This window comes from Cebus imitator, unplaced genomic scaffold, assembly GCF_001604975.1.
Source record: "Cebus imitator isolate Cc_AM_T3 unplaced genomic scaffold, Cebus_imitator-1.0 Scaffold134, whole genome shotgun sequence".
Taxonomy (NCBI): Eukaryota; Metazoa; Chordata; class Mammalia; order Primates; family Cebidae; genus Cebus; species Cebus imitator.
In genome coordinates, this window is record NW_016107449.1 from 5215999 (window position 1) to 5240494 (window position 24496).

General features: G+C 41.6%; 1 protein-coding gene and 1 long non-coding RNA gene across 5 annotated transcripts in view; one reads left to right on the top strand and one right to left on the bottom strand.

Annotated features, from left to right (window-relative positions):
* Positions 1-1218, top strand: part of LOC108313199 — a 6897-nt gene extending 5679 nt beyond the window's left edge. Inside the window, exon 3 of the long non-coding RNA XR_001828971.2 lies at positions 1028-1218. This is a non-coding gene — a long non-coding RNA (uncharacterized LOC108313199). The remainder of the gene's footprint in view (positions 1-1027) is intronic.
* Positions 1-24496, bottom strand: part of CFAP61 (cilia and flagella associated protein 61) — a 302253-nt gene that overhangs the window by 261198 nt on the left and 16559 nt on the right. For all 4 annotated transcript variants that reach the window (XM_017541511.2, XM_017541510.2, XM_037743091.1 and 1 more), the window contains 4 exons: positions 21248-21324; positions 20372-20439; positions 20012-20138; positions 4474-4606 (listed from right to left, as the gene is read on the bottom strand). In XM_017541511.2, the coding sequence (XP_017397000.1) occupies positions 4474-4606; positions 20012-20138; positions 20372-20439; positions 21248-21324 (405 nt within the window). The remainder of the gene's footprint in view (positions 1-4473; positions 4607-20011; positions 20139-20371; positions 20440-21247; positions 21325-24496) is intronic.

Here is a 24496-nt window from a genome sequence, read left to right on the forward strand (position 1 = left end):
AGTTTGCAGAGTTCCTGAGGATTTAACAGTCAGCCCTTGAGAACCAGAGCAAGCAGGCTCCAGCACACCGTTGCCTAAAAGGTCCCTAGGGAGGCAGGAAAAACGGTAGCAACAGCATTGATCTTGAACCCCAAAAGGCTTCAGACATCAGACATGGCTCACTTCAGATTAGAGGTCCCCTCCCAGATCCTGGTGCACAGTCTTGTTTCTGCCCTTCCATTTTAAGATCCAGGTCTGTGGTCGTCCCTCCACAGAACACAAAGCCTCTGATGCCTGAGGCAGCATGGCCTCTGGAAGGAGATGGGGCTCGATGCCCTCTGCCTCTTTCGAGACACCAAAGGATCCTGGCAGGGCTGGAACTGTAGTTTTCAGCCTGCGGCTTTGCTCTGATGTTTACACACACTGAAAGTGTGAAACATATGGCAAGAGACAGAAAGAACGTGGGGGAAGAGGTCACTGCAGCTTCCCTACAAAGCACTGACTTAAGTGATTCAGAGTAAAACTAGAACCTTGAAACCAAATAATTAAAATTTTCGAAAAACAAAGACCCTGATTAAACTGATGGGTAAAGTCTGGTCATTCAAATCCTCATTGGAGTCTGCATGAATCATGTTACTTCTCGGCAGTTTCTGTCTAGTTGTATAAAGATAAGCTTTCCAAAGGGCACTGCTGGGCCCAAATGCTTCCAACCCTCCCTTCTATGGCTAGCCTGGGAGCCTGGGGCCAATGGCTAAACTAGAATACGTGAAAGTGGGTCTTTGAGAGACCACACCAAAACCTAAATATAAGAAAATAAAATGAACATTTTAAAAATAAAATAAAAATCCTTTCAATGTGGTGCTTCAGAATCTAATTTTCAGGGCCAATTCTCACCTTCTAATACCCACATTGCTCTCAAGTCATCTCATTCTCATCATGTGTTTTATCCTCATGTAGATGAGTGTTTCGCCACCTGGACTGCACATTGGAATCATTTGGGGAGATTCTTAAAAATCCAGATTAAGGTCTGGAATTTTTTTTTTTTCAGGCCAAAGAGTCTTTACTTTTAAATGATTATTGATACACCAAGTAATAACATGTAACAAGCTCTTGAATTCTATCATCTAGTAATTTTGGTTAAGAGAAACTAAAAGCAGTCCGAATACACTAGTATTCACTATTCTAACCATTAGCAAGAATGGACGACTTTAAGGCTGGCTGCTGCTTCACACAGGTTACAAATAACTATTACTTTTTCATAGATAAAGCCCCCGATCTTCAAGAAAGTATTAGGGGAAAAAAAATCATTTAATCCCTTCCTTTCTTCAGAGAATTGTTATGTGGTGTTTTTTTAAAAACTAGATCTAAGAAAGAAAAAGTCAACACTGATATACATGTTGCTTGAGCCAAAAGGCATAGGAAAAAAGACAATATATGCCCATTAAATTCCTAAGAGATATGAGGTAAAAAGATGAAATTTTTAGGTAATCTAAGTCTGTAAATTTCATCAAAAAAGATGAAATTTTTAGGTAATCTAAGCCACAGGCATGGTGGCTCAAGCCTGTAACCCCAGCACTTTAGGAGGCTGAGGCAGGAGGATCGCAGTTTGAACCAGCCTGGTCAACACAGTGAGACCCTGTCTGTTAAAAATTTTTTTAAAATACAAGGATTGTGTCTCACCCCCAAAAGATTGATTTAATTGGCCTGACTGTACCCCTGCAACAGGAATTTTAAAAATTGACATAATTCACCTACCATAAAAACAACTCTTTAAGAAATACACAATTCAGGCCTGGTGTGGTGGCTCACACCTGTAATTCCAACACTTTGGGAAGCTGCGGCGGGCAGATCACTTGAGGCCAGGAGTTCAAGATTAGCGTGGTGAACATAGCGAAACCCCAACTCTACTAAAAATACAAAAATTAGCCAGCGTGGTGGCACAGTAGCCTATAATCCCAGCTACGTGGGAGGCTGAGGCACGAGAATTGCTTGAACCTGGGAGGCAGAGGTTGCAGTCAGCCAAGATCGCACCACTGCACTGCAGCCTGGGCAACAGAGCGAGACTCTGTCTCAAATTTAAAAAAATGGAAGTACACAATTCAGTGGTTTGTAATATATTTGCAAAATTGTACACCAATCACCGCTATCTAATCCCAGAACATTTTCATCTCCCCAACAGCCAATGACTATACCCAACATTAGTCACTTCTCTTTCCCCTTTCCCTCCAGCCACTAATCTCCCTTCTATCTCTACAGACTTGTCTATTCTAGCCTTTCATATAAATGCTATCATACAATATGTGGTCTTTATGACTTCTTTTCCTTAGCATTGTGTTTTCAAGGTTCAGACATGCTGTAGCATGTATCAGTGCTTCATTCTCTTTTATTTCCTGGTACTATTCCCTTGTATGGATATACCACAACTTGTTTATCCATTCATCAGTAGATATAGACATCTAGGCTGTCTCCACTTTTTGACTATTATGAATAATGCTGCTATGAACATTTGTGTACAAGTATTTGTGTGAACACGTGTTTTCAATTCTATGCATGGAATAGCTGGGTCAAATGATCACTGTTATTTTTAACTGTTGGAGAAAATGCCAGGCTATTTTCCAAAATGATCACAGCATTTTATATTCCTACCAGCAATGAATGAGGGCTCCAATTTCTCCACATCCTTGCCAACATCTGCTATCATCTTGCTTTTTGGCTATAACCCTCCTAGCGGAGGTAAAGTGGTATCTTACTGTGGTTTTGATTTGCCTTTCCTTTATGACTAATGATGCTGAATGTCTTTTCATGTGCTTATTGGCCATTTGTATCTTTTATTTATTCATTTTTTTGAGAAGTGTCTATTGAAATCATTTGTCCAAATTTTATATGGATTATTTTTCTATTGTTGTTAGAGGTCTTTGTACATATCCTGGATCCAGGTCGCTGGAATGGTATAGGCAGTCTAACAGCCTCCCAGGTGATTTTCATATGTGCCAAGTTTGAGAACCACTGATGTAGAACAAAGCCTCAAACTGCTCATGCTATCCAAATAAGAGAACTTTTCATTATTTCAAGAAAAGTAATATTCTTTAATAGCTCTTATAGTTTTAACAAATAAATCAGGAATTAGAGGGTGTGGGCTGTGTTTTGGGCCCAAGAGGCTGGGCTTTCTAATTTTTTTAGAAAAGCTAGAAATTCCAATTGTTGTACAGACTTTCATAATTTTTACATTAGCTGCTAATTCAATAAAATTTAATCACATATAACTTGAATGAAATCAATGAGAAAACACTGCACAAATCCAAATTGAGATGTTCTATAAAATAACTGACCTGTACTCTTCAAAAGTGGAAATGTCATGGAAGATAAAGACTAACTAGAGAATTGTTCCTGATGAAAAGAGGCTGAAGAAAAAGAGCACCTGAATGCAATGAATGGCCTGGAATTACTTCTGCCATAAAAGACATTTCTGCAGCTGCCAGTAAAATCTGAATAAGGTCTGTAGATTAGATAAAAGAATTGCAGGAACTAGCTAGGTACAATGGCTCGTGCCTGTAATCCCAGCACTTTGGGAGGCCAAGGCAGGCAGATCACCTGTAAGGTCAGGAGTTCACTTGAGGTCAGCCTGGCCAACATGGTGAAACCCCATCTCTACTAAAAATACAAAAATTAGCTGGGCATGGTGGCGCACACCTGTAATCCCAGCTCCTCGGGTGGCTGAGGCAGGAGAATCGATTGAACCTGGGAGGTGGAGGTTGCACTGAGCCAAGATCACACCACTGCACTCCAGCCTGGACAACAGAGCAAGACTCCATTTCAAAAAAATAATAATTACAATTACAGGAATCGTAATTACTTGGCTTTGATCATTGTATTGCAGTTATCTAAGAGAGTGTCCTTGTTTTTAGGAAATATACATTGAAATACTTACAGGTAAAGGGGTATTATGTGTGCAACTTACTCTCAAATGGTTCCGAATATACATGAGAGTGAAAGAACGCAGGCAAGAGAGAAGGGGTGTAGATAGAAAAGATGAACAAGAGAATGATAAAACAAATGGGGTATGATGTTAACACCTGGGGAATCCAGGTAGTTATAAACTTTCTTTAAGTATGAAACTATGTCAAAACAAAAAGTTAAAAAAAATACCTTTCCAAGTCAAACAAAATCCATCTGCCAGCAGAATGCTGGTTTGTGACTTCTGAAGTCTGAGATCTGGGGATCCTCAGAAATCCCCCACTATGTACCCCTGGAGGGTCTTTTCCATTCCCTCTAAGGACAGGGCAAGAATCTACAACACCCTGGGCATCTGGAAGGACCTCACAAAAGACAGCCTGATGACAGTAACCCAGGGGAGGAAGCTGGCCTGGCCCACCAACTGGAAGGGCAGTGGAAGGGCCAGGGTGGCCAGGAAGATGCCCAGCAACACAGGAGCAACACCATTCACCTCCCTCCTTCCTCTCACCAAGTGTGTCCCCACATGGATCAGTCACTTACCTCACACACAACAGCATGATTCTCTTCGTCTTGGGCCTCTATTAGTTCAGCCAGGAAGTATTCGCCGTAAGTTTCCTTCAGAATTGTGTCATAGCGCATGAATATTGGCATGAGATCGTCGTGGTCTTCCACCCTGTTTAATAGAAAGGCTGAAGTTCAGTGTTTGCTCATTCATTTTTTTCCTTCAACAGGGCACCAACTATGTGCCAGACCCTGTTTAAGTGCTGGGGCTACAGCCACACTCATGATATGAACTTCCCTTCTTTTTTTTTTTTTGAGACGGAGTCTTGCTCTGTCGCCAGGCTGGAGGGCGGTGGCACGATCTCAGCTCACTGCAACCTCCACCTCCCGAGTTCAAGCAATTCTCCTGCCTCAGCCTCCCGAGTAGCTAGGACTACAGGTGTGCGCCACCATGCCCAGCTAATTTTTGTATTTTTAGTAGAGACAGGATTTCATCATATTGTCCAGGATGGTTTTGATTTCTTGACTTCATGATCCATCTGCCTCAACCTCCCAAAGTGCTGGGATTACACGCGTGACCCACCGTGCCCGGCCTGAATGTCCCTTTTAATAGGAGTAACGGACAACGAAGATGTAACCAATTTAGACAATTCTAAACATTGCAAATAGTGGTACATGCTTTGGGCTAGAGAGTGAGAGGGCCAAGTGGTCAGAGAGGACCTCTGTGAGGAGGGACATCTGAACTGAGAGCTGAATGAGGAGAAATGGGGGAAGCTATGTTGAAACCTGGAAGTGAAACAGTGCAGGCAGAGGAAACACAGTTGGCAAGTGTGGGTGCGGGATGCAGGGAAGCACCTGTCATGGGCCAAAGGACAAGAGGCTGGAGGCAGTACTTCCCAAGGGTGTTCTAAGGAACACCACTATGATATTGTTCTGAGCATCCCCCAGCCCAAAGAACTCCAATGCCTAAAAACAGTAACTACTCTAAGTCCCTTCTTGTTTCACAGTTACATATTAAAGACTCTGAGAAGTACTACAGTAAAGAATGGTTACCTTGTTTACGCATTTCTCAAACACTGGCCCATGGCACCCTTTATTCCTGAGATGTCTCTGCAGTTGCTATGGAGGGGGAAGGCTGGTGAAGTGGTAGAGTGCTGCTCACCCTCCTGGGGACATCCACTCCACTTCCATTCTCAGGACCCTCTACAGAGACCTTGACAACTAGTTGAGGACGGAGTGGGGGGTGGCAGAGGAGGGATGGGCAGAGGGGCAGGGAGCCAACAACCAGATTTACTATAGCTTGGAGAAGCTGGCTCCTGTGTTCCATTTGGCTGCAGGATTTAACATGCCTTTGTTCTTTTTAGCACATTTTGGGGTAACTTTAGTGTTCTTTTTTACTTGTCTGAGATTTTTGTTTTGTTTTGTAGAAAGTGATTTATTTAGAGAGAGAGAAACAAACAAACAAAAAAAAAAACAGGAGAAGGAGAGAAAAAGAAACAGCGAACTCTCAAACTGAGTGAGAGAATCCAGAAAGATGGAATCTGGGAGAGAAAAGCAGCTTCCACACTGAGTGGAAGGGAACAGAGAGAGAGACGGAGTTTAGGAGGGGAAGACAGGCTTCCACTAGAGAGTGTGGAAGGGGACCCTAGAGGGAAAATCCAGGATAGAGAAAAACAGCTTCCACGAGCGTGTTCATGGAAGGGGATCCAAACATGGAGTCCCTGTCTGAGATGTTTTTATACTTTTTTTTCTGATACTCTTTCTATGAAAATGTTTCAGCTTTGCGTTATTTTTTTCTAGTATATCTGCTTTGGCTACTAATGCCTATTTCCTCCTGCCAGCTTCACTATGCTACCATCTTCATCATCCCATTTTATCTTCCAGTATGTTCTCTTTGACATTAACGGCGGCTCCATCTACTGAGTGATCGGTATATATATAAAGCTCAGGGCTTTATCCAGATGATCTCTGCTCCTGTGTTTCTCAAAGTGATCCCAGGAGGGTGGCACTGCCATTTTCACTTTACTGAGGGAGGACAGCAAGGCCCGTGGAGATGAGGAAATGCTTTGCCTGAGATGACAGACATAGTTGGCAGCAGAGCCGTGATGTGACTCTGGTCTAGTGACTTAAGCTCTGCCTTCACACTCTGCTAAGCTGACAATGCACTTTGAAAATCTTCCTTTATTTTGACTCCTCTTTTGAAAATTTGTAGCAGGAAGCAAAAGAGTTGAGAAGGGAATCCTTGGTTAGGGGCCCAAGGTCATCACCCAGCCAGCCCTGCCACCACTCCTCCTGCCCCTGCAGTCCAAATGCTTTAAACTGGATGACCCCGTGCACTCTAGATGAAAATCTTCACCCTGTTCCCAAAATGAAACCTTTGCCTCTGGTGACACAGGTATAACTGTTGAAATGATTCTGGTTTTTCATTAGAAACAGTAAGTATCTTGATGGAAGAACTACATAGTTGAAAAACCAGGTCTCTGGTCTATAAAACTTCGGAGGTAAGGAGAGAGCCAGCCAACAGACCATGGTACACGGAGGAGAAAAAACACACAGAAGATGACAACTTGGGGTGGAAGGGACAATCACCATGACTCCTCAGGTTGAATCTTCTTGTTAACCTTTTGATATTTGTTGGCTGTGTCCCCACCCAAATCTCATCTTGAATCGTAGTTCCCATAATTCCCATGTGTCGTGGGAGGAACCTGTTGGGAGGTAATTGAATCATGGGGACAGTTTCCCTCACGCTATGGTTTTATAAGGGGCTTCCCCATTCACTTGGCTCTCATTCTTTTCTTTCCTGCTGCCTTGTGGAGAAGGACATGCTTGCTTCCCCTTCTACCATGACTGTAACTTTCCTGAGGCCTCCCCAGTGCTGCAGAACTGTGAGTCAATTAAACCTCTTTCCTTTATAAATAGCCCAGTCTCAGGTATGTCCTTATAGCAGTGTGAGAATGGACTAATACACCTCTTGTTGAAATTCTCTGGAAGGAGAGACAGCAAAGAGTCCTTATCCGGGCAACCAGATCTTTGTTTTTTTATACTATCAACCTGGCTCTGATTTCATCACCACTAAACAGTCTTATTCCATCATGCAAGGGCATCAGCAGGAATTTCTAGTGATGAGGCTAAAACAGGGAGCCAGAAACAAATACTAATGATGCTGCAGTCATTTTTCAAGCGATTTCAGTCCTGCAATAATTTACAAAAGGTAGGCCTTGAACACTGGTCCATCTATTTCTGCGTGTGATCACTGAGCATTATCAGTGGTCACCTGTGGCCCTATGGACTGAGGTGCCATCATAAATGCATTAAGTCTTAGGGTGCTCTTAAAAAGATTAGGAAAAACAATAATACAGCATAATGGTCACCGCCTAAGCAGGGGAACCAGGCTGCCTGGGTCTGGATCCTGTTTCTGCCCAGCTGTGACCTCGGGTACTTTACCTCCCTCTGTTACTACGCATGCATCTATCATAAAAATAGCAAATGTTAAAATAAGGCTATGTGCAATGTTACTGTTATTATATTTCTTAGGTAGGAAAAACCAAAAAGAACTGCAGAACTTCAACGGTCAGTGGGTGGAATGAGTTTCTTACTACAGAAGCTTGAATCACTGCACTCACTTCCCACTGACTCCTGTACAGAGAAACTCTGTCATTCCATCCACCATCACCAATCTTCTTAAAACCCTGATTTCCTCATCTTACTTTAAAACTTTTACATGCACCCATAAGAAATAATGAAATCATGTCCTTCGCAGCAATATGGTTGCAGCCGAAGGTCATTACCCTAAGTGAATTAATGCAGAAATAGAAAACCAAATGCTGCAGGTTCTCACTTATAAATAGGAGCTACACAATGGGCATTCATGGACATAAAGATGGCAACATAAAGATGGGGTCTTCTAGGGAGGAGAGGGAAGGAGGAGGGTATGGCTTGAAAAACTGTTGGGTACTATGCTCAGTACCTGGGTGGTGGGATCAATTGTACCTTAAACCTCAGCATCATGCAATATACTCAGGTAACAAACCACTGATAATGCTCAGTGATCACACACAGAAACAGATGAACGAGTGTTCAAGGCCTACCTTTTGTAAATTGTTGCAGGGCTGAAATCGCTTGAAAAATGACCGCAGCATCAGTACAGTCATACCCATTCTAAATAAAACACCCTGCACGTGTACCCCCTAAATCTAAAATAAAAGCTGAAATTACTTTTTTAAAAACTCCACTTTTGCAAGCTCTCCACTGTTTCTGGAATTGGCACAACATTATTTGCCTCTATCTTTCTATCCTACTAACAATAATGACACAAGTTAATTTACTTACTGTCTCTAGAAGGACACTTCACCATCTTCCCTCCTTCCCACCTCTATTCTCAGCCAGTGCTCTGACCCCCTTGCCTACTCCCAATTCCAGCATCCTCCATGCTCATCTCCACCCTACACTCTCCAGTGACTCTTCTCTCCCAATCTCCGTTCCCAGGAACCCAATGGCAAGACCATCACTGGATATATATTGTCCAGTTCTGGTGCTAATTTCTTATGGCCAGCAGGTAGCATCTTCCCAACCAGGGAAAATGCTCTTCAGGGACACAGAAGAAATTCTGTAGCATTTCTGTAGCATGTAGCCCAACAGCAGCGGCCAACATAGACTGGGCCTTTACCTTGTGCTGAGACCTTGCTAAGGGTCCCATTCACACCAACAGCACTGAGGGGCACAATTTTTATGCCCAAGGGGCAGCATCTGGGAAGTCTGAACCTATGGTCCCATGCTGGTGGCATTACAGTCCTTTTACTTAGCCTTCGGACTCTACTGACTACGAAACTGGCAAAGTCGCTTCAATGCTAAGCCTTGGTTTTCTCACGTACAAAACAGATAGGGACAAGAATAGCTGTGAGGATACAATGTGAGATACAAATGACGCACTGAAGCCTGCTCTCTGGGGCACAGTAAGCCCTCAGAAAGTGCCTGTTCTCTAAGTGAGCCCTCAGAACCTTGGCAGAAAAAGCCTAGAACATTCTGTTGCCTCCCAGGAACAACTCACTTCCCCACTTAACCTGACAAAAGGATGTGGCTAATAGGAGGTGGGTGGCTTTTCTCTGTAAAAAGAGTCCTTGATGATATCAGCTAAAAATAATTTGTAAAAAATTCTAGGAGAGAGTAGTCAACAAATCCATTTTCAAACATTTTGCCAAAAAATACAAGGTTGCATCAGTATTTATTAACTGACATTTTAAATAATGGAAAAATAATTCAATAGCCTAATCATTTTAAGTGAATGAAGACAGCAATCACACATAATCAACTGTGTACCATAGGCTTTAATTTGTATAATGGACACAAAAATATTACTCTACAGCTATAAACACCAGGAATAAAGGTTCCGAAGAGACCCAGAACCCTAGGCCTGCAAATGAACCTCAGGAGCCCATTAACAGAGTTATCCATAATCATACCTCAACATGAATTCTGCTGGGGAAAATAGAAAAACAGCCAAAATTTGGAGTTCTGAAGAGGCTCTCTCTTAAGCGCTTCCCCAAAATGAATAAAGAGGAACTTGTTCTGCCAAATGCATTCCTTGGGGTAATTGATAATTTATGATCTTGCATCAGCCCGAGTGCTAATGATAAAGTATGACATCAGCCTCACATAGTCTCAAATGGCATATGACAAAGTCCAGCCCCACAGAAACAAAACACCCCAGCTATGGAAAACAACTCACGTAGTCAAACATCTTAACGTGAGTGTTCTGAGGCAATGCGCACCACCTGTCAGAGTCAGGATGGAAGGAGAGCCACTGTGAATTTGGCACCACAGTGCCAGGTATCCTGGCACTGACATGCCACAAAGCGTTCCAGTGGTGATAATGATGCGAAGCTTATCGATCAACACAAAGTGCTGTGGAAATAGCACAATTCTCTGAGTGAAGAGCAAAGTTGCTGTATATCTTCCATTCAGAATGTGGCTTGGAGGGGGGCAGCAATGTGCTTGTTAATGTCATCAATTATACAATATTTTAACTTCTTTGGATGAAACAAAAGGTCCACCTCATAAAGACTTATCAATCTCCCAGATTTCCATCAGACTGTGAAAACTGTGCCAGGTGAAATGGAGTTGAGCTATACCTTAAGAAAATCAACCACCTCTCCAGGACACCCTACTTGGGGAATGGGTGTTCTCTAAATCCACAGCTAGAAATGAACTGATAGCTCTCTCACTGGCTTCCTGGAAGGTGGGGAGAAGTGAAGACAAACTCCTGCGGCACTTCCACCCATTGGTTAGCTGGGCTTGCTAGGAGCACCATGATGCCCAGACCACACAGGACTCTCCCTCACAGCCTGCTGGGTCTCTAGGTGACACGCAGATCCTGAGACTGGCCTGGCTGCTGCGCTACATGAATACAGTCCGAGGAAAACCTGCAGGCCCGCTTCCCTCGAGTTGGAGAGGTGTGCATCGCTTCCCTGCCAGCACAGAAACCACTGCGAATGCAGAGATGGAAAGTCCACACTTAAGGACTGGAATGACAGCAGCATCAGGCCATCTCCGCATCCACAATGCTGGCAGGATTCTGAGGACTTTCCTGTCTGATGGTATTTTCCATATCCAGAGAGGATTTGCATTGCACTAGCTGGACTTTAAAATGTACAGTTGTAAAAGGAATTCTGTTGTCATTTCAAATAGCATAAATATATTTCTTCAAACCTGTTGTGTATTTTAAGAAACCAATGAAGAAAGAATAAAAGTCATAGAAAATCTAATTTAATAGTAGTGCTCTAGAATGCAGTGTGTTCTAGTTAAACCAACTTTTTTACCATGAACATTATCTCAACGTGGGGTAGGAGAACCTAAGATTGGCACCTAGATTTTTCTTTTACTTCAGGTATGTAAAACCAAGCACCTTTTTTCTTTCCAAGATCTCTTGTGACCTCTAGTGGTCTTCTTTAATAAAATAAAATCTATCATTTCTGAACTCCATACAGTATTCCAATGCAGAACTTCAAAATGGGTTTTGGAGTCATTTAGCTTCTAGTCCTTGGAAAATGTCATGATTCTAAAAATTATCACGGGTTTTAACCTCAAATTTTTCATGTGCTTTTCAAAGTACATCTGATGTAAACATCCGTCCTGGCATGGTATGGCTCCAGCAAGATCAATAACCAAGGTCTGCTGGCTGGGTCACTGACCAGGACTCATGAATCATTGGTGAACATCTGTAATTGCTTGACTGCTTCTTTTGGAATGCTTTAGGAGATTCATACCAAATATCAGGACGTTTATTCACAAGCAATTGCTCAGAAGTCAACCTTAGGTGGATTTCTTAAAAAGCATGATATGAGACTATCAAATGCTTCATAAAAACCATCGCCTTAAGCGTTAAAAGTTTATAATTAGAAACCACCAATCTTAAATCTTAAAGAATGTCTTTTTTCCTTCTATTTTATTTTTTAATTTCAATAGTTTTGGGAATACAGGTGGTTTTTAGTTACATGGATGAGTTTCTTAGTAGTGAATTCTGAGATTTTAGTACACCCATCACCTGAGCAGTGTACACTGTACCCAATATGTTGGATTTTATTCCTCACTCCTTCCCAACCTCTCCCTCCCTAGTCCCTCTGTATGCCTTTGTGTCCTCAGAGCTTAGTTCCCACTTATAAGTGAGAACATACGGGATTTGGTTTTCCATTTCCAAGTTAATTCACTTAGAATAATGGCCTCCAGCTCCATCCAAATTGCTACAAAAGACATCATTTTGTTCCTTTTTACTGGCTTCCTGGAAGGTGGGGAGAAGTAAGGACAAACTCCCTCAGCCCTTCCGCCAGTCGGTTAGCCAGGCTTGCTAGGAATACCACGACGCCCAGACCACACAGAACTCTCCCTTGCATTCTGGTGGGTCTCTGGGTGACATGTAGATCCTGAGATTGCTTTATCACCTCCACACCATACTTTTTATGGCTGAGTAGTATTCCATGGTGTATATATACCACATTTTCTTTATCCACTCATCAGTTGGTGGGCACTTAGGTTGGTTCCACATCCTTGCAATTCTAAATTGTGCTGCTATAAACATGTGTATGCAAGTATCTTTTCCATATAATGACTTATTTTCCTCTGGGTAGGTTCCCAGTAGTGAGACTGCTGGATTGCCTGGCAGATCTGCTTTTAGTTCCTTAAGTGGATCTTGTCTTCCATACTGTTTTCCATAGTGGTTGTACTAATTTACATTCCCACCAGCAGTGTAAAAGTGCTTCATTTTCATCACATCCATGCCAACATTTCTTGTTTTTAGACTTTTAAATTATGGTCATTCTTGCAGGAGTAAGGTAGTATCTCATTGTGGTTTAATTTGCATTTCCCTGATAATCAGTGATTTTTCATCTATTTTAAAAAGCAACAAGGTTGAGCCTATTTAATCAACAATTGCTATGAACAAAAAAGCGATACTCCACTAAGGAAACTTCGATTAGTTCACCACATTGTTTGAAAGCACATAATCCTTTCCTTGGCCAAGTGTCCTCCCGCCCCCAGGAGGACTTGAAAAAAGACAGGTTCTCCCCCAGAAAGAGCACGCCAATAGTTTCTAAATCTGAGAACATCTCGAATGTACCACAGATGATTAATTAAGCCCACTGTAGATTTTAAAGGTATGTCCAGAAGTAGCTATGCTTTATTTCAGATAGTATGAAAAGTACAGAACAGCAACTTCATTAATTAGTGTCTAAGGAGACAGGCAGATTACAGCATAATTTTCCACATGGGTAAATCAAAGGAACGGGACAGGGGATTACAGCGTTAATTCACTGGTTTTGAATGTGTCACTAGCTAAATGGCTAAGGATAATTACATCCTCAAACCCTTCACTGGTTTGGGGTCTTAAGAATTGTGTTCTTCACCATTAATTATCGGTGCAAGTAACTATCATTGAAACAGATGTCAAAAAATACATGTGAGGGAAATTAAAGAAATGAGGCAGCCTAAGAGGCACACAGCCGCGCCCGATGAACGTTCTGAAAAGTCTCCATTTTTCCAACGTTAAGGAGGGAAGATAGTCTACACAACTGCATTTTCCAGACACATGAAATTCTGTGCCTGCAAGTATCAAAACTCTAATCTGAACATCTGGATATAGGGCTTTCTAAAATGTGCCACGCCTCTCTACCTTCTGCAGGCAAAGGCACTGACTGCCATACTGTCACAATCTCCACATGGATTCACTACTGTCCATTTATCTTCTTATAAAATCCCTTCCTCACTGCAAAGTACCCCCTGTTATCTCTTTGCTACCATTCCTCTTGTGTTTCACTTCTTTCAGATTTTCTGTGGGCATACCATCAGGGGCTGTATGCGCAAGACATCAGGGTAAGGTATCCAGGTTTTATTCAAGTTTTATCAGTCTTGTCCACTGAAGGTCACAGTCCATAGCACTTAAGTTTTCAAGAGAAAAAAAGGAAGAAAAGAAGGAAAGTGGGAAGGAAAGGAGGGAGAAAGGGAGACTAAACCATAAGCATCTGTTACCAAATGCTGACTGGGAGCCAGGCCCCGGGCTGAGCACATCCCACACCTTTTCTCCTGCACCCTGCATCCTGAGTGACAAGCAGGTGTCAGTGAGTACATTAACAGACAATACCTTACTAAAAAGTGAAAGGAATAGGGAATTTTTGGATGGGCTGCTTCTATAAATGTCATTTTCAGTATTAGATTTATATGCAAATTTTCTATTACAATAATGCCTTGCTGAATAACTAAGTTGAAAGTATTTAAGCCCTACACACCTCAAGCAAATGATAATTCCCAAGATACAAATCAGGTATCTCAACTAAAAGTTAAGAAAATACTTTTAGGAATTTGCCACTGTCAGTTGTAACTAACATATCCATCCTCTGCCCAATCCTTTGAAATTGTCTAGAATTGTCTTCTTCGTAGGCGCATGTTTAATATCCAGCAGGGTGATATCTTAACTGGAAGTTACTTTAAATTCAAGTATTTTATTCATCTAAAATGGGACCTGTAAAGTAGCACTCAAATTCACACATATTTAGACAAATGCAATTATCTTGGCCGAACAGATTGGGAACAGTTTTAACAACTGAAAACCCCCAGCATTGATGAAGATGTAAGGAAACAGCACTCTATTGGTCGGAACATAAATGGATATGATATTTAAGCTGAATAATTTGGTGGCATCTATTTTTAAACCTTAGTATTTGCAAACATCTGGGTATTTCTTACCCCAAATTCCACATCTAGATACCTATGCTACATTACTATATATGAGTACTAGACGATATATGTACAATGCTGTTTACCATAGGATTATTTTTTATTTTAAAAGTGGTAATTTTTTTAGAGAAAATAACTTGAATTTCCATAAATAAGCAATAGATAAATGAATTATATTAGAGCTACATGATGGTCAGGCAGTCATGGACAAGGCAGTCATCAGAAAAGAATAAAATTGATCTGTAAAGATGACAGATGATAAGATGCTAGATTAAGTGAAAAGTACAATTAACAGGACATATAATCATGGAGATATATATATATATAGAGAGAGAGAGAGAGAGAGAGCGCGAGAGAGAGAGTGCACTTATGCCACTGTATTTGTGTGTGTAGCTACATACATAGAAAAATGAAATAAGTAATTTTTACTTTTAAGTTTTGTGACTTGAGACTAGAATTCATTTTATTAAATAAACCCAACTCCCAAAAATTTAGTAAATAGCATAAAAAAATGAGAGATTTTAAAATGAAGATAAAAGTGTAAAAACTGTTACACTACTTATAAGATCCTATGTAATTAATTTATGGAGATTCTTATAATTTAAAAACTGGCTACCTGTAAATGCTTTGAAGGTAATATCACTTTAAAAAATATAATTTCCTGAAGGATAGGAGGGTCTCTTTGCCTCCACTGACACTAACAAGAGAAACTTCATAAATCAGGAATAAAAATTTGAAAGGCATGAGAGAACCAATTAAAAATGTCATTTCATGGCCAGGCGCGGTGGCTCACGCCTGTAATCCCAGCATTTTGGGAGGCCGAGGTGGGCAGATCACGAGGTCAAGAGATCAAGGCCATCCTGGCCAACATGGTGAAACCCCATCTCTACTAAAAATATAAAAATTCACTAGGCGTGGTGGCACGCGCCTGTGGTCCTGGCTACTCGGGAGGCTGGGGCAGGAGAATTACTTGAACCTGGGAGGCGGAGGTTGCAGTGAGCCGAGATGTACCACTGCACTCCAGCCTGGCACCTGGTGACAGAGTGAGATTCTATCTCAAAAAAAAAAAAAAGAATGTCATTTCACAAACAAAATTCCTTTTCTTCAGACTGCCTTTGGCTTGCATTAGTATTGTATCATGATCAAAAGCGTTTTATGAAGAGAGGATTATTTAGCTATTAATAAGAAGAAAGTAACGAAAGATCATTTTCTATGAGGAATTTTCTTCTCTCAAACTAAATTAGGTGGATAATCTGTATCTGAAGTTACTCTGCTTCTTGGACTTTCTTAAAAGACATGCTGCCCCACTCTCAGAATGCAAATAAAATACTCCACACGGATAGGAAAAACAGGATCGCGTTACACTGTTTGCATCATGTTCAGCAGCAGCAGGCAAGTTTCTGGCCTCCCTCTGCTTCCCTTCAGCACAAAACTTCTTTAAAGAGAAGTGACTCTCTCCAGCAAAAAGGAAAAAAAAAAAAAGCAGTGACTATTCCTTTGCCTTTACTTCCTTACCTCACATTTATTCTGCTCACTGCAATTTGACCTCCACTGTTAAACTCTGCCCTTCAAGAGGGGTAAGACCACATCCCAAAACAAGAGGTCAGATGTAGGGCACTGGTTTCTGAGTGACAAGGTTGGCACAGAGGAGCCAAAGGGATAAGCTTGAGAGAAAACTGAAGACCAGGTCCTGAGGAAGGCAGAGTTCAGAGTCACGAAAACAAGAGAAAAAGCAAATCAGGCTGTGGATGGGGGAGAGGCCAATGTCTGGGCATGAGGCCCCCTCCCTCTCACCCAAAGTCCTCCTGATTTTTCTTTAATAGATATGGAAGCCTCCAAGTTTTCTGTTTTTCTAAAATGAGTTTTGGTAATTTGTGTTTTTCAAGGCCCATTTTTATTTAAATTGTTGGATTTATTGACACTGAATTATTTGTAATGTCCCCATGTCACTCTTTTAATGCCTGTAGGGTCTATAGTGACACCACCTCTTTCATTCCTGAAACTGGCAAATTGTCTTTTTTCTGATTCAGTTAGCTGGAAGTATCAGTTTCATTCATCCTATCGGTGGCTTTTTAAATTGCCAATTCTAATGGCTTGTCTTTTAATCAAATAATTTCATTTCCCCACGTCTTTTGCCACTTTATGAGTCTTAATTTCTTCTATATCCCTCTCCCTCTCTTCTAGTTTTCTTTCTTATTATTTATAGCTCTTTTTCATCTTTCAAAGTTCTGCCCTGGTCCTGCACTTTTTCACTGTACAATCTGCCCCTCAGCAAGACGATCTCCATCATTTTCATGATCTCCCCATTTACCAACAAACTGACAACTCACAAATGTGTATCTCAAACCTGGCTTCTCCCTCTATTTCTATCCATTTAAATCTATTATTTCTACTTTCAGTTAATGAAACCACCATTCCTCCTAAACTTGAAAACCCTGAATCCCTCTTTACTCCTTCTCATCCCTCAACTCCTCCATCCAGCTGACCAAGTGCTACTCTCTAATGTGTCTCTCTGTATCTACGCACCTGACCTGATCCTTTCCCCACCATGTAAACCAAAAATAAAATTCTAACCCCTGCCAAATCAATTGAATGGACTCCTCCTCTCAGCCAAGGGCATTCTAACGTAAACCTGAAATACCAGTTCAGAATGGGTGGTCAGTCATGCCTCATTATATACTTTTTCCCTTTCGAATTCAGGCACAGCTAATCAGAATTAACATGAAAACAGAGATCTTAGGAATGAGACAACAGACTCCTTATAGGAATAAGACACCAACATGACACCAGGCACTGAAATAAACTGAAGTATTTTACCCCAAAATATATTTGACATATTTTAAAATGGTCCTGCAAAGCTGTCTCTTCTAGGAAAACTCCACATTCTGTGGTGAATCCCCTTCCCTTTCCAGGCTTTTTTCCTGGTCCAAGAAAGTATTAACTAAGAGTCAAACATCTTTTTAAGTCTGCTAAAAAAATATTTACCATCTATTTCCTCTAAAGCCTGCTACCTGGAGGCCTCATCTGTGAACCCTGGTCTCCACAACCCCTGTCTTAACCCAGACACTCCCTCATATTCACTCCAGGTCTTTAGATAAACCCTTTCAATCAACAGCCAATCAGAAAATCATTGCACCCTGCTTTGAGTTGTACTGTCTTTCCAGACTGAACCAATGCATATCTTACATGTACTGATTCATAGCTTATGTCTCCCCAAAATGTATAAAACCAAGGTGTAGCCCAACCACTTTGGGCACATGCTCTCAGGACCTCCTGGGGCTGTGTCAAAGCACTGGTCACTCATATTTGGCTCATAATAAATCTCTTCAAACATTTTATAGAGTTTGACTTTTTGTCAACAACTTGGATCTCTGTGACCTGTCACTGCTAGAATTCCAGCCTGTGTCATGATCTCCATGATCTTGGTTTCTATCTGTATCTAATTCCTATCTCTATGGATGCTTTTCACTCATTTTGTACATCACAAAAGTGTAACCAGCAGTACTGTATACACTTTTTGTTTCTAAGTCTGCCTTCACTCAACATAAACCTGAGACTGATTCATGTTACTGTTATGCAAACAGTTCATTTCATTGAATTGCTGAGTAGCATCCATTGTATGTATTTTCAGAAACCCCTAAGTAGTAAACGCATACTGTTATAGCCACATAGAACCAAATGAGTATCATCAGATAGTCCTGCAAATTATGTCCTCAAGGGGAACTATAAAGATACCCAAATGAAGTAATGCTTATGGATATTGTAAAAATTTTTTAGCTAAACAGCTTGTAGGAGTAAACAACATTTACTGGTGGATGGACATTTAGAGGGGTTTTTGTGGTGGATCAGGGGGTGGTTATAATGAAGCTGTCTTCATTTCTCTCAGTGCATCCCGCTTCTCAGCTACCAACATGATAGTTAACTGAAGGTGAGTCTCTCCCCCCACTTAACTCTAAGCCTCTGTCATAATAATACTTGGTATTTCTTGGACCCTTACGTGACAGGAAGTGCGCTAAGTGCTTGACGGTCATTAGCTCACAATCATCACAATCCCCTGCTGCAGACAACACCTTACACCCACTGACAGAGGGAACAGAGTCCTGCAGAGGTCACATTCCTTTTGTAAGTTAACAAAGAGAGAGCCAAGATCAGAATCCAGATCTGTCTGATGTCGGCACTGCAAACCCTTAACAAGGATGCCACACTACTGCTACATACCTGGTAAATCGTAGGCTCTCACTTTTATAAAGTTTTTAAAACTTTTAAAATACTTTTCTAAAGAAAGTCAGCATTCATCAAATACAGCAATGGCTGGTCCAAAAAGATACAATTTATTCTTCACCAATAAGCCAAGCAGCCACCGCTGTGAGACAATTTCATAATGCACCCTTATTTCTAAACAGCCATTCTATGTTGCTCATGGTTTTGTGAGGCAGAACTCTGGCCGGGCTCGGCTATGCATCCTCACTTGGAGTCTTTCATGTGGCTGCAATCAGATGTCTGCTGTGCTGTTGATATATGAGGCTCTCCTGAGCCAGGCGTCCACAATAGCTTGTTCACACAGCAGGCAGTGGAAGCTGACTGTCAGTGGGAACCCAGCTGGGTTGTCAACCACCCCTCCCCATGTGAACATGTGGCTCCTGCAGACTTCTTACATATATATGGCTGGCTTCCTCCAGAGCAAGCATCCCAAGAGAGCCAGGCAGAAGCTTCCCAGCCTCACAAGTCCCAGGGCATCCCTTTAGCCACAGTCTACTGGTCAACGCAGTCACAATCTGCCCAGCTTCAGGAAGAGAGGATGCAGCCCCCAAGGCTTGAAGAGAGGAGTGGCAAGGTCACATCAAAGAGGAGCTGCAGGGTGGAAGGTGGTGTGGCAGCCGTCCTTGGAAAACACTGCCACAGCCATCTCCTGAAGACTGCTGGACTTCGGGCACCTGATGGTAGAGACCTTCACCTTGGAAAATTCCTCTTTGGGGTCAACAGCATCCTCACTTACTGAATGTCAGAAAATAGGTGGGTTTCACCTGGAAAACTGAAGAGGCAGGTTCATTTTTAAGCTCGATTTCTTTGAAAGTTATCTTACTGGTGTGGGACCTAGGATTGTGTGTTTTCAGAAACACCTAAGTAGTAAACGCATACTGTTATAGCCACATAGAACCAAATGAGTATCATCAGATAGTCCTGCAAATTATGTCCTCAAGGGAACTATAAAGATACCCAAATGAAGTAATGCTTATGGATATTGTAAAAATTTTTGATCTAAGCTCTGGTCACTGAGTATTGGTAGTTTCAAGAGTCTTGGAAGGTGACTGTCTCAGTGAAGCTTAGGTCACACAAGGCATGGCTCCAACTGTACCTGGCTTTGCGAACATGCAGCTGAGGGTAGTGGCTGTGCCTGTGGCATATATGCACTGCGAAGTCTTCCTCATATGTCAGACACGGAATGTTCCCTACTTGGTCAAAAACGGTTATGAGAGTTGAGCCTAGATCACAGAGATAAAGAAACATGTTCCAATTTGATCAAGAAATAAATTTGGGATGTCAGAACAAAATGCAGTTTCCATTCTAAATTATGCTTTAATTGTTCTAATAAATATGTGTACAATACATTGAGGACCTGGAAACCATTCTTATTTCTCATTCCCCAAAGCACCATTCTGGGAGTGAATTTTCAGTGTTTGCTACTGGGGACCAGAGGTGGTTGGGCGGGCCTTACCTAGGCTCATGTAGGATGGCACGATGAGAAATATGAAGTGCAGCTCTGGCACTGCCTTATACACGGTTCTGGTGAGGAAAGAGAGGGTGGGGCAGTGTTAATAACAAAGCAATCCCATCAGCTGGCACTTATGAAGACAAATGCTGTCGCTAAAAAGGTGACGTGTCCCTCAATCCACATGGGCTCCTTTGCTCCCCACGGCAATGGCAAGAACAGCCTCAAGGCAATTTCTTTTTCTTCTCTACTTTTCCTTGGGTTCTAAAGGGCCCCTTTTCGATCTGTCTCATGGAGGCAGAGAGAATAAAGGGTGCCATATTCATATGGCACACCAGATTTCTGCTAATATTAACCTTTGACCTGGCATCTGGACAGTCTGGTGTGACATTACAAAGTGACTTGAAAGCAGAGGCCACCACCCCCAAATGTCTGTGTAGGCTGTCAGAGGCTCTCCAAGAAACATTTCCATGAGTCAGTGGCCCTGCTGGTCATTTTCCACATATCCTATTATTCAGGATGCTTCTGAAGTCTGTCATGTTAATAAACATTTCTAAAGATAAGATTAAGAAAAGCAGTTTTTAGAAATGTCCAAGCTTGTGATGCTTAACTCTTCTCCTTCTCCCCTCACCCCAAATCCATTTCTTTAAATTACTGCACTACCTGTTTGCCTCAAATGATAACAGTGTGGAGAACGGATAACAGATTCCAGGAATTACCTTCTTTCAGAAATATCACTACTGTTCAAAGTAAATACTTTACTACAGTCACAAATTACAAGCAAATTAAACACCCCAAAGAATTTTATGTCTTATAAAAAATATTTCAAACTACCTACACTGTCTCTTTCATGTTCACCACTGCAGGGCCCCATCCACTCACCGAAGAATCTCTTTGCAACAGCCAACAGAATATTCATCCACGGCCACAAAGAGGTGCATGAACAATGTATTCAGAGGCTGCAGAAGAAAAGAGAACACAGATTACAGGCCGAGTCAGCATTCAGGCTAGGTCAGAGCGGGGTGGGAGGAGGGTTTCAGGGCAGCCACAGACACAGAGCGGCCTGGCATTTAGGGAGGATATTTGACATCTAAGTGAAGCGACACCCAGGCATCACTTCAGCTGTCTCACTGACTGTTTGCCGCCTTCTGTCCTCCTAGCTCAGAATTATTCAAGAAAACAGGGACTGTAAATGAGTCCAGAGTGCCCGCCCTTCCTCCTGCCCTCACGAATGATCTGTGGACAGGGAAGAGCCTGCAGGGGAGTGAAATCGATTATTAACTCAGTAGTCTTGTCCTCAGGGGTGTCTATGCCAAGTGAAAGACAATCATCCTTTTCCCGGTGCTCTTGAGTCAGCAGCTGCTGCTCTATTCATGTGACAGGAGGGAGAGATTCTCTTATGAATTTGAAAAATGGAAGGCAGATGCCACGTTTGGAATCCATTGGCTTGTTTTGTTCAACATTCCCGGAGTCAGAATCAAATATTACTCTTGGGATCCAGAAAACCTGGGAACTGAAAACTCACAGTAGCAAGATTCTAACAGGATTTCCAGTTAAATCTTCCAAGTTTTAAAAGAGCTTTGTGTCATCCTTCTGCAGATGTTTTAAGTGGCCTAAATAATAAGCAGTAGTTCAAACATCCACACATTAGTCCACTCAGCTTGGCACCCCTGCTTACGAACAAATCTTCAAATTCTGGAAATAGGCAGATGTTGCCTGGTTGACTGGTGAGGATGTTACTAGCACCTATATCAGCACAGCAGGGTGCTGCCTAGGTTTCTTGTTTTTTTGAGTAGTATTCTAGACAGCTTTGGGAGTGCAAAGACACTTCTCTGTGCCTTACCCCCACTTCTGTTGGATGGTGCGTGACTCAGAAGCACTCGGAAAGAATTGTTACATTGCCTAAAAGGGCAAGGGGAAAACCATGTTTTGATTCATGAGCTTGAAAACTCCCAAAAGGCAAACAACGCAAACACCAAAAGTCCAGATAACTATGACGACAACATGATTTTAAGCACTTGCTATGTATTCACTCATTTTTTTTTTTTTTAAGAAGTGAAAGGTCTCATATATTTATTACTGAACCCAGGCAACCAAAGCTGCTTTTTTTTTTTTTTTTAACATGAGTAATGGAAGCACTGTAGGTTGTCCTAATGCCTTCATAACAGATCCAGAGAGGAAACTGCTCAAACTTCTCCAGATAGCAGTGACATTTTTCAGCTTGATTTGGTAACATGATTGTGGCCTTCAGACAGTATAAATATGTGTGCCATCGCATGTGTAATTTCTTATAGACTCAGCTTGGTTCTTCTCTAATGTCTCCTTTTGGAGTTGTACCTGATTTTATTACCAGTTTTCATCCGAATCCACTGGGGAATGGGACGATTTTGCTTTTGTTTCTTTGCCAGGAATCGCTTAGTTCTGAGTCTTGCGAGATGACATGGCAAGAAACAGAGTAAAGCACACACCATGATGGTGGAGAAAGGAAGAGAGAGCTATTCACTCACTTAATCCCACAATAATCTCACTCAACATCTGTCTTACATGCTGAGTAGGACTAGCCTTAGGAGCACATGGTTTATTACTTGCTTGATTTGTCTCTCAAATTCTCTCTTCCATCAGAAATATTACAATTCAAGATTTATTTTAGCTTTAAGATAAAAATCATTACTTCAGCTACAAATACCCTGGGATAGGTAATACGTTAAGCCTTAAGGCTCTACACTGGTGACATCAAACAGAAAAGTGATGCAAGCCACAAGTGTCATTTCAAATTTTCTAGGGGACACAGTCAAAAAGAACAAAGATAAACAAGTGAATTGATTTTGAATATTTAATATTTAATCTAATATATTCAAATCTAATATATTCAAAATCTAATATATTGAATATTGAATATTGAATCTAATACATTCTAGTATCATTTTAACAAGTAATCATTATAAAAATTATTAGTGAGATATTTTACACTCTTTTTTTCTACTAAGTATTTGAAATCTGGTATATTTCATACTTATAGAACACCTCGATTCAGACTAGCTACATTTCAAGTGCTCATTAGTTACATAAGGCTGGTGGCTACCACATTGGACAGCCCAACTCTATACTGTCATAGGAGACAGCTTGAAAAGAAATAAAAGGAAAACATGTTTATGAATAAGAGTATTAATTTATAATTTTCAGAAAGGTAAAATCATAACCCTAATGCAAATACAAAATAAACACCTATCCGAGGTTTATTCAACTGCAACTCATCAATTAATGTGGCAACCAGTAAGAAGAGAAAAACGATTCTTTGAAGAACTGGATACTTCAAGTGATTTACTAGGAAAAGGTAAGAATAAGATTGCCGGATTAGATATCAAATAGGTCACATCCTATACGACAATAAACCATAACCTTTGAGGTTAGCTCTTTCCAGACAGGAATTCTTTACATCCTAACAGACAAAAATCTATAGGCTAATTGCCATTCCTACAGAATAGTAAAACAGGCTAGTCAATCAAAGGTGCAAGCACTAGACTGAAATAATCTGTCTGGTCTATTTCCAAGTTTGGGATAATTTTTTTGACAATGGTCCTTGGGTATACAGGGGGCAGGGTCAGGAGGGAGCACAAAAGATGAGCGGAAGGTACCATCTAGCAAAATTAATGCTGAATAATTTGCTTAGGCGTGCGTGTATGTGTGCACCCTCACACACATGCACAAGGGGGAAATTCACTCACACACTCAATTAGCATTCCCTTTTCTTCTGACTTCAGGGCTCTGGGGACATGCTGCAGAGTTCCACCACAAGGCCAGGGTGGTGCTGAGAGTTGCAGCCTCTGGCACTCCACAAAAACCAAGGCCTGCCTCTGGCCTGGCTCTGGCGAGGTGCATGCAGGGAAAGCTCAGACTTGGCATCAGGTGCCCAGGTCAGACTCCTGGGAACCACTAACCTAGTGTCTGCTGGCCAACAGGTTGTCATGTGCCGGCAGCTAGAAGACATCAAATGAGCCAAGGTCCACGAGGGCACTTTGAAAATTATAGAGTGTGACAGAAGTCTGAGGCTCTGCTGTCATTATTACAAGTGTAAGTGTGTTGATGGCAGGTGTTCTCCTAACATCTCAACAACCTTGGACACTGACGCCT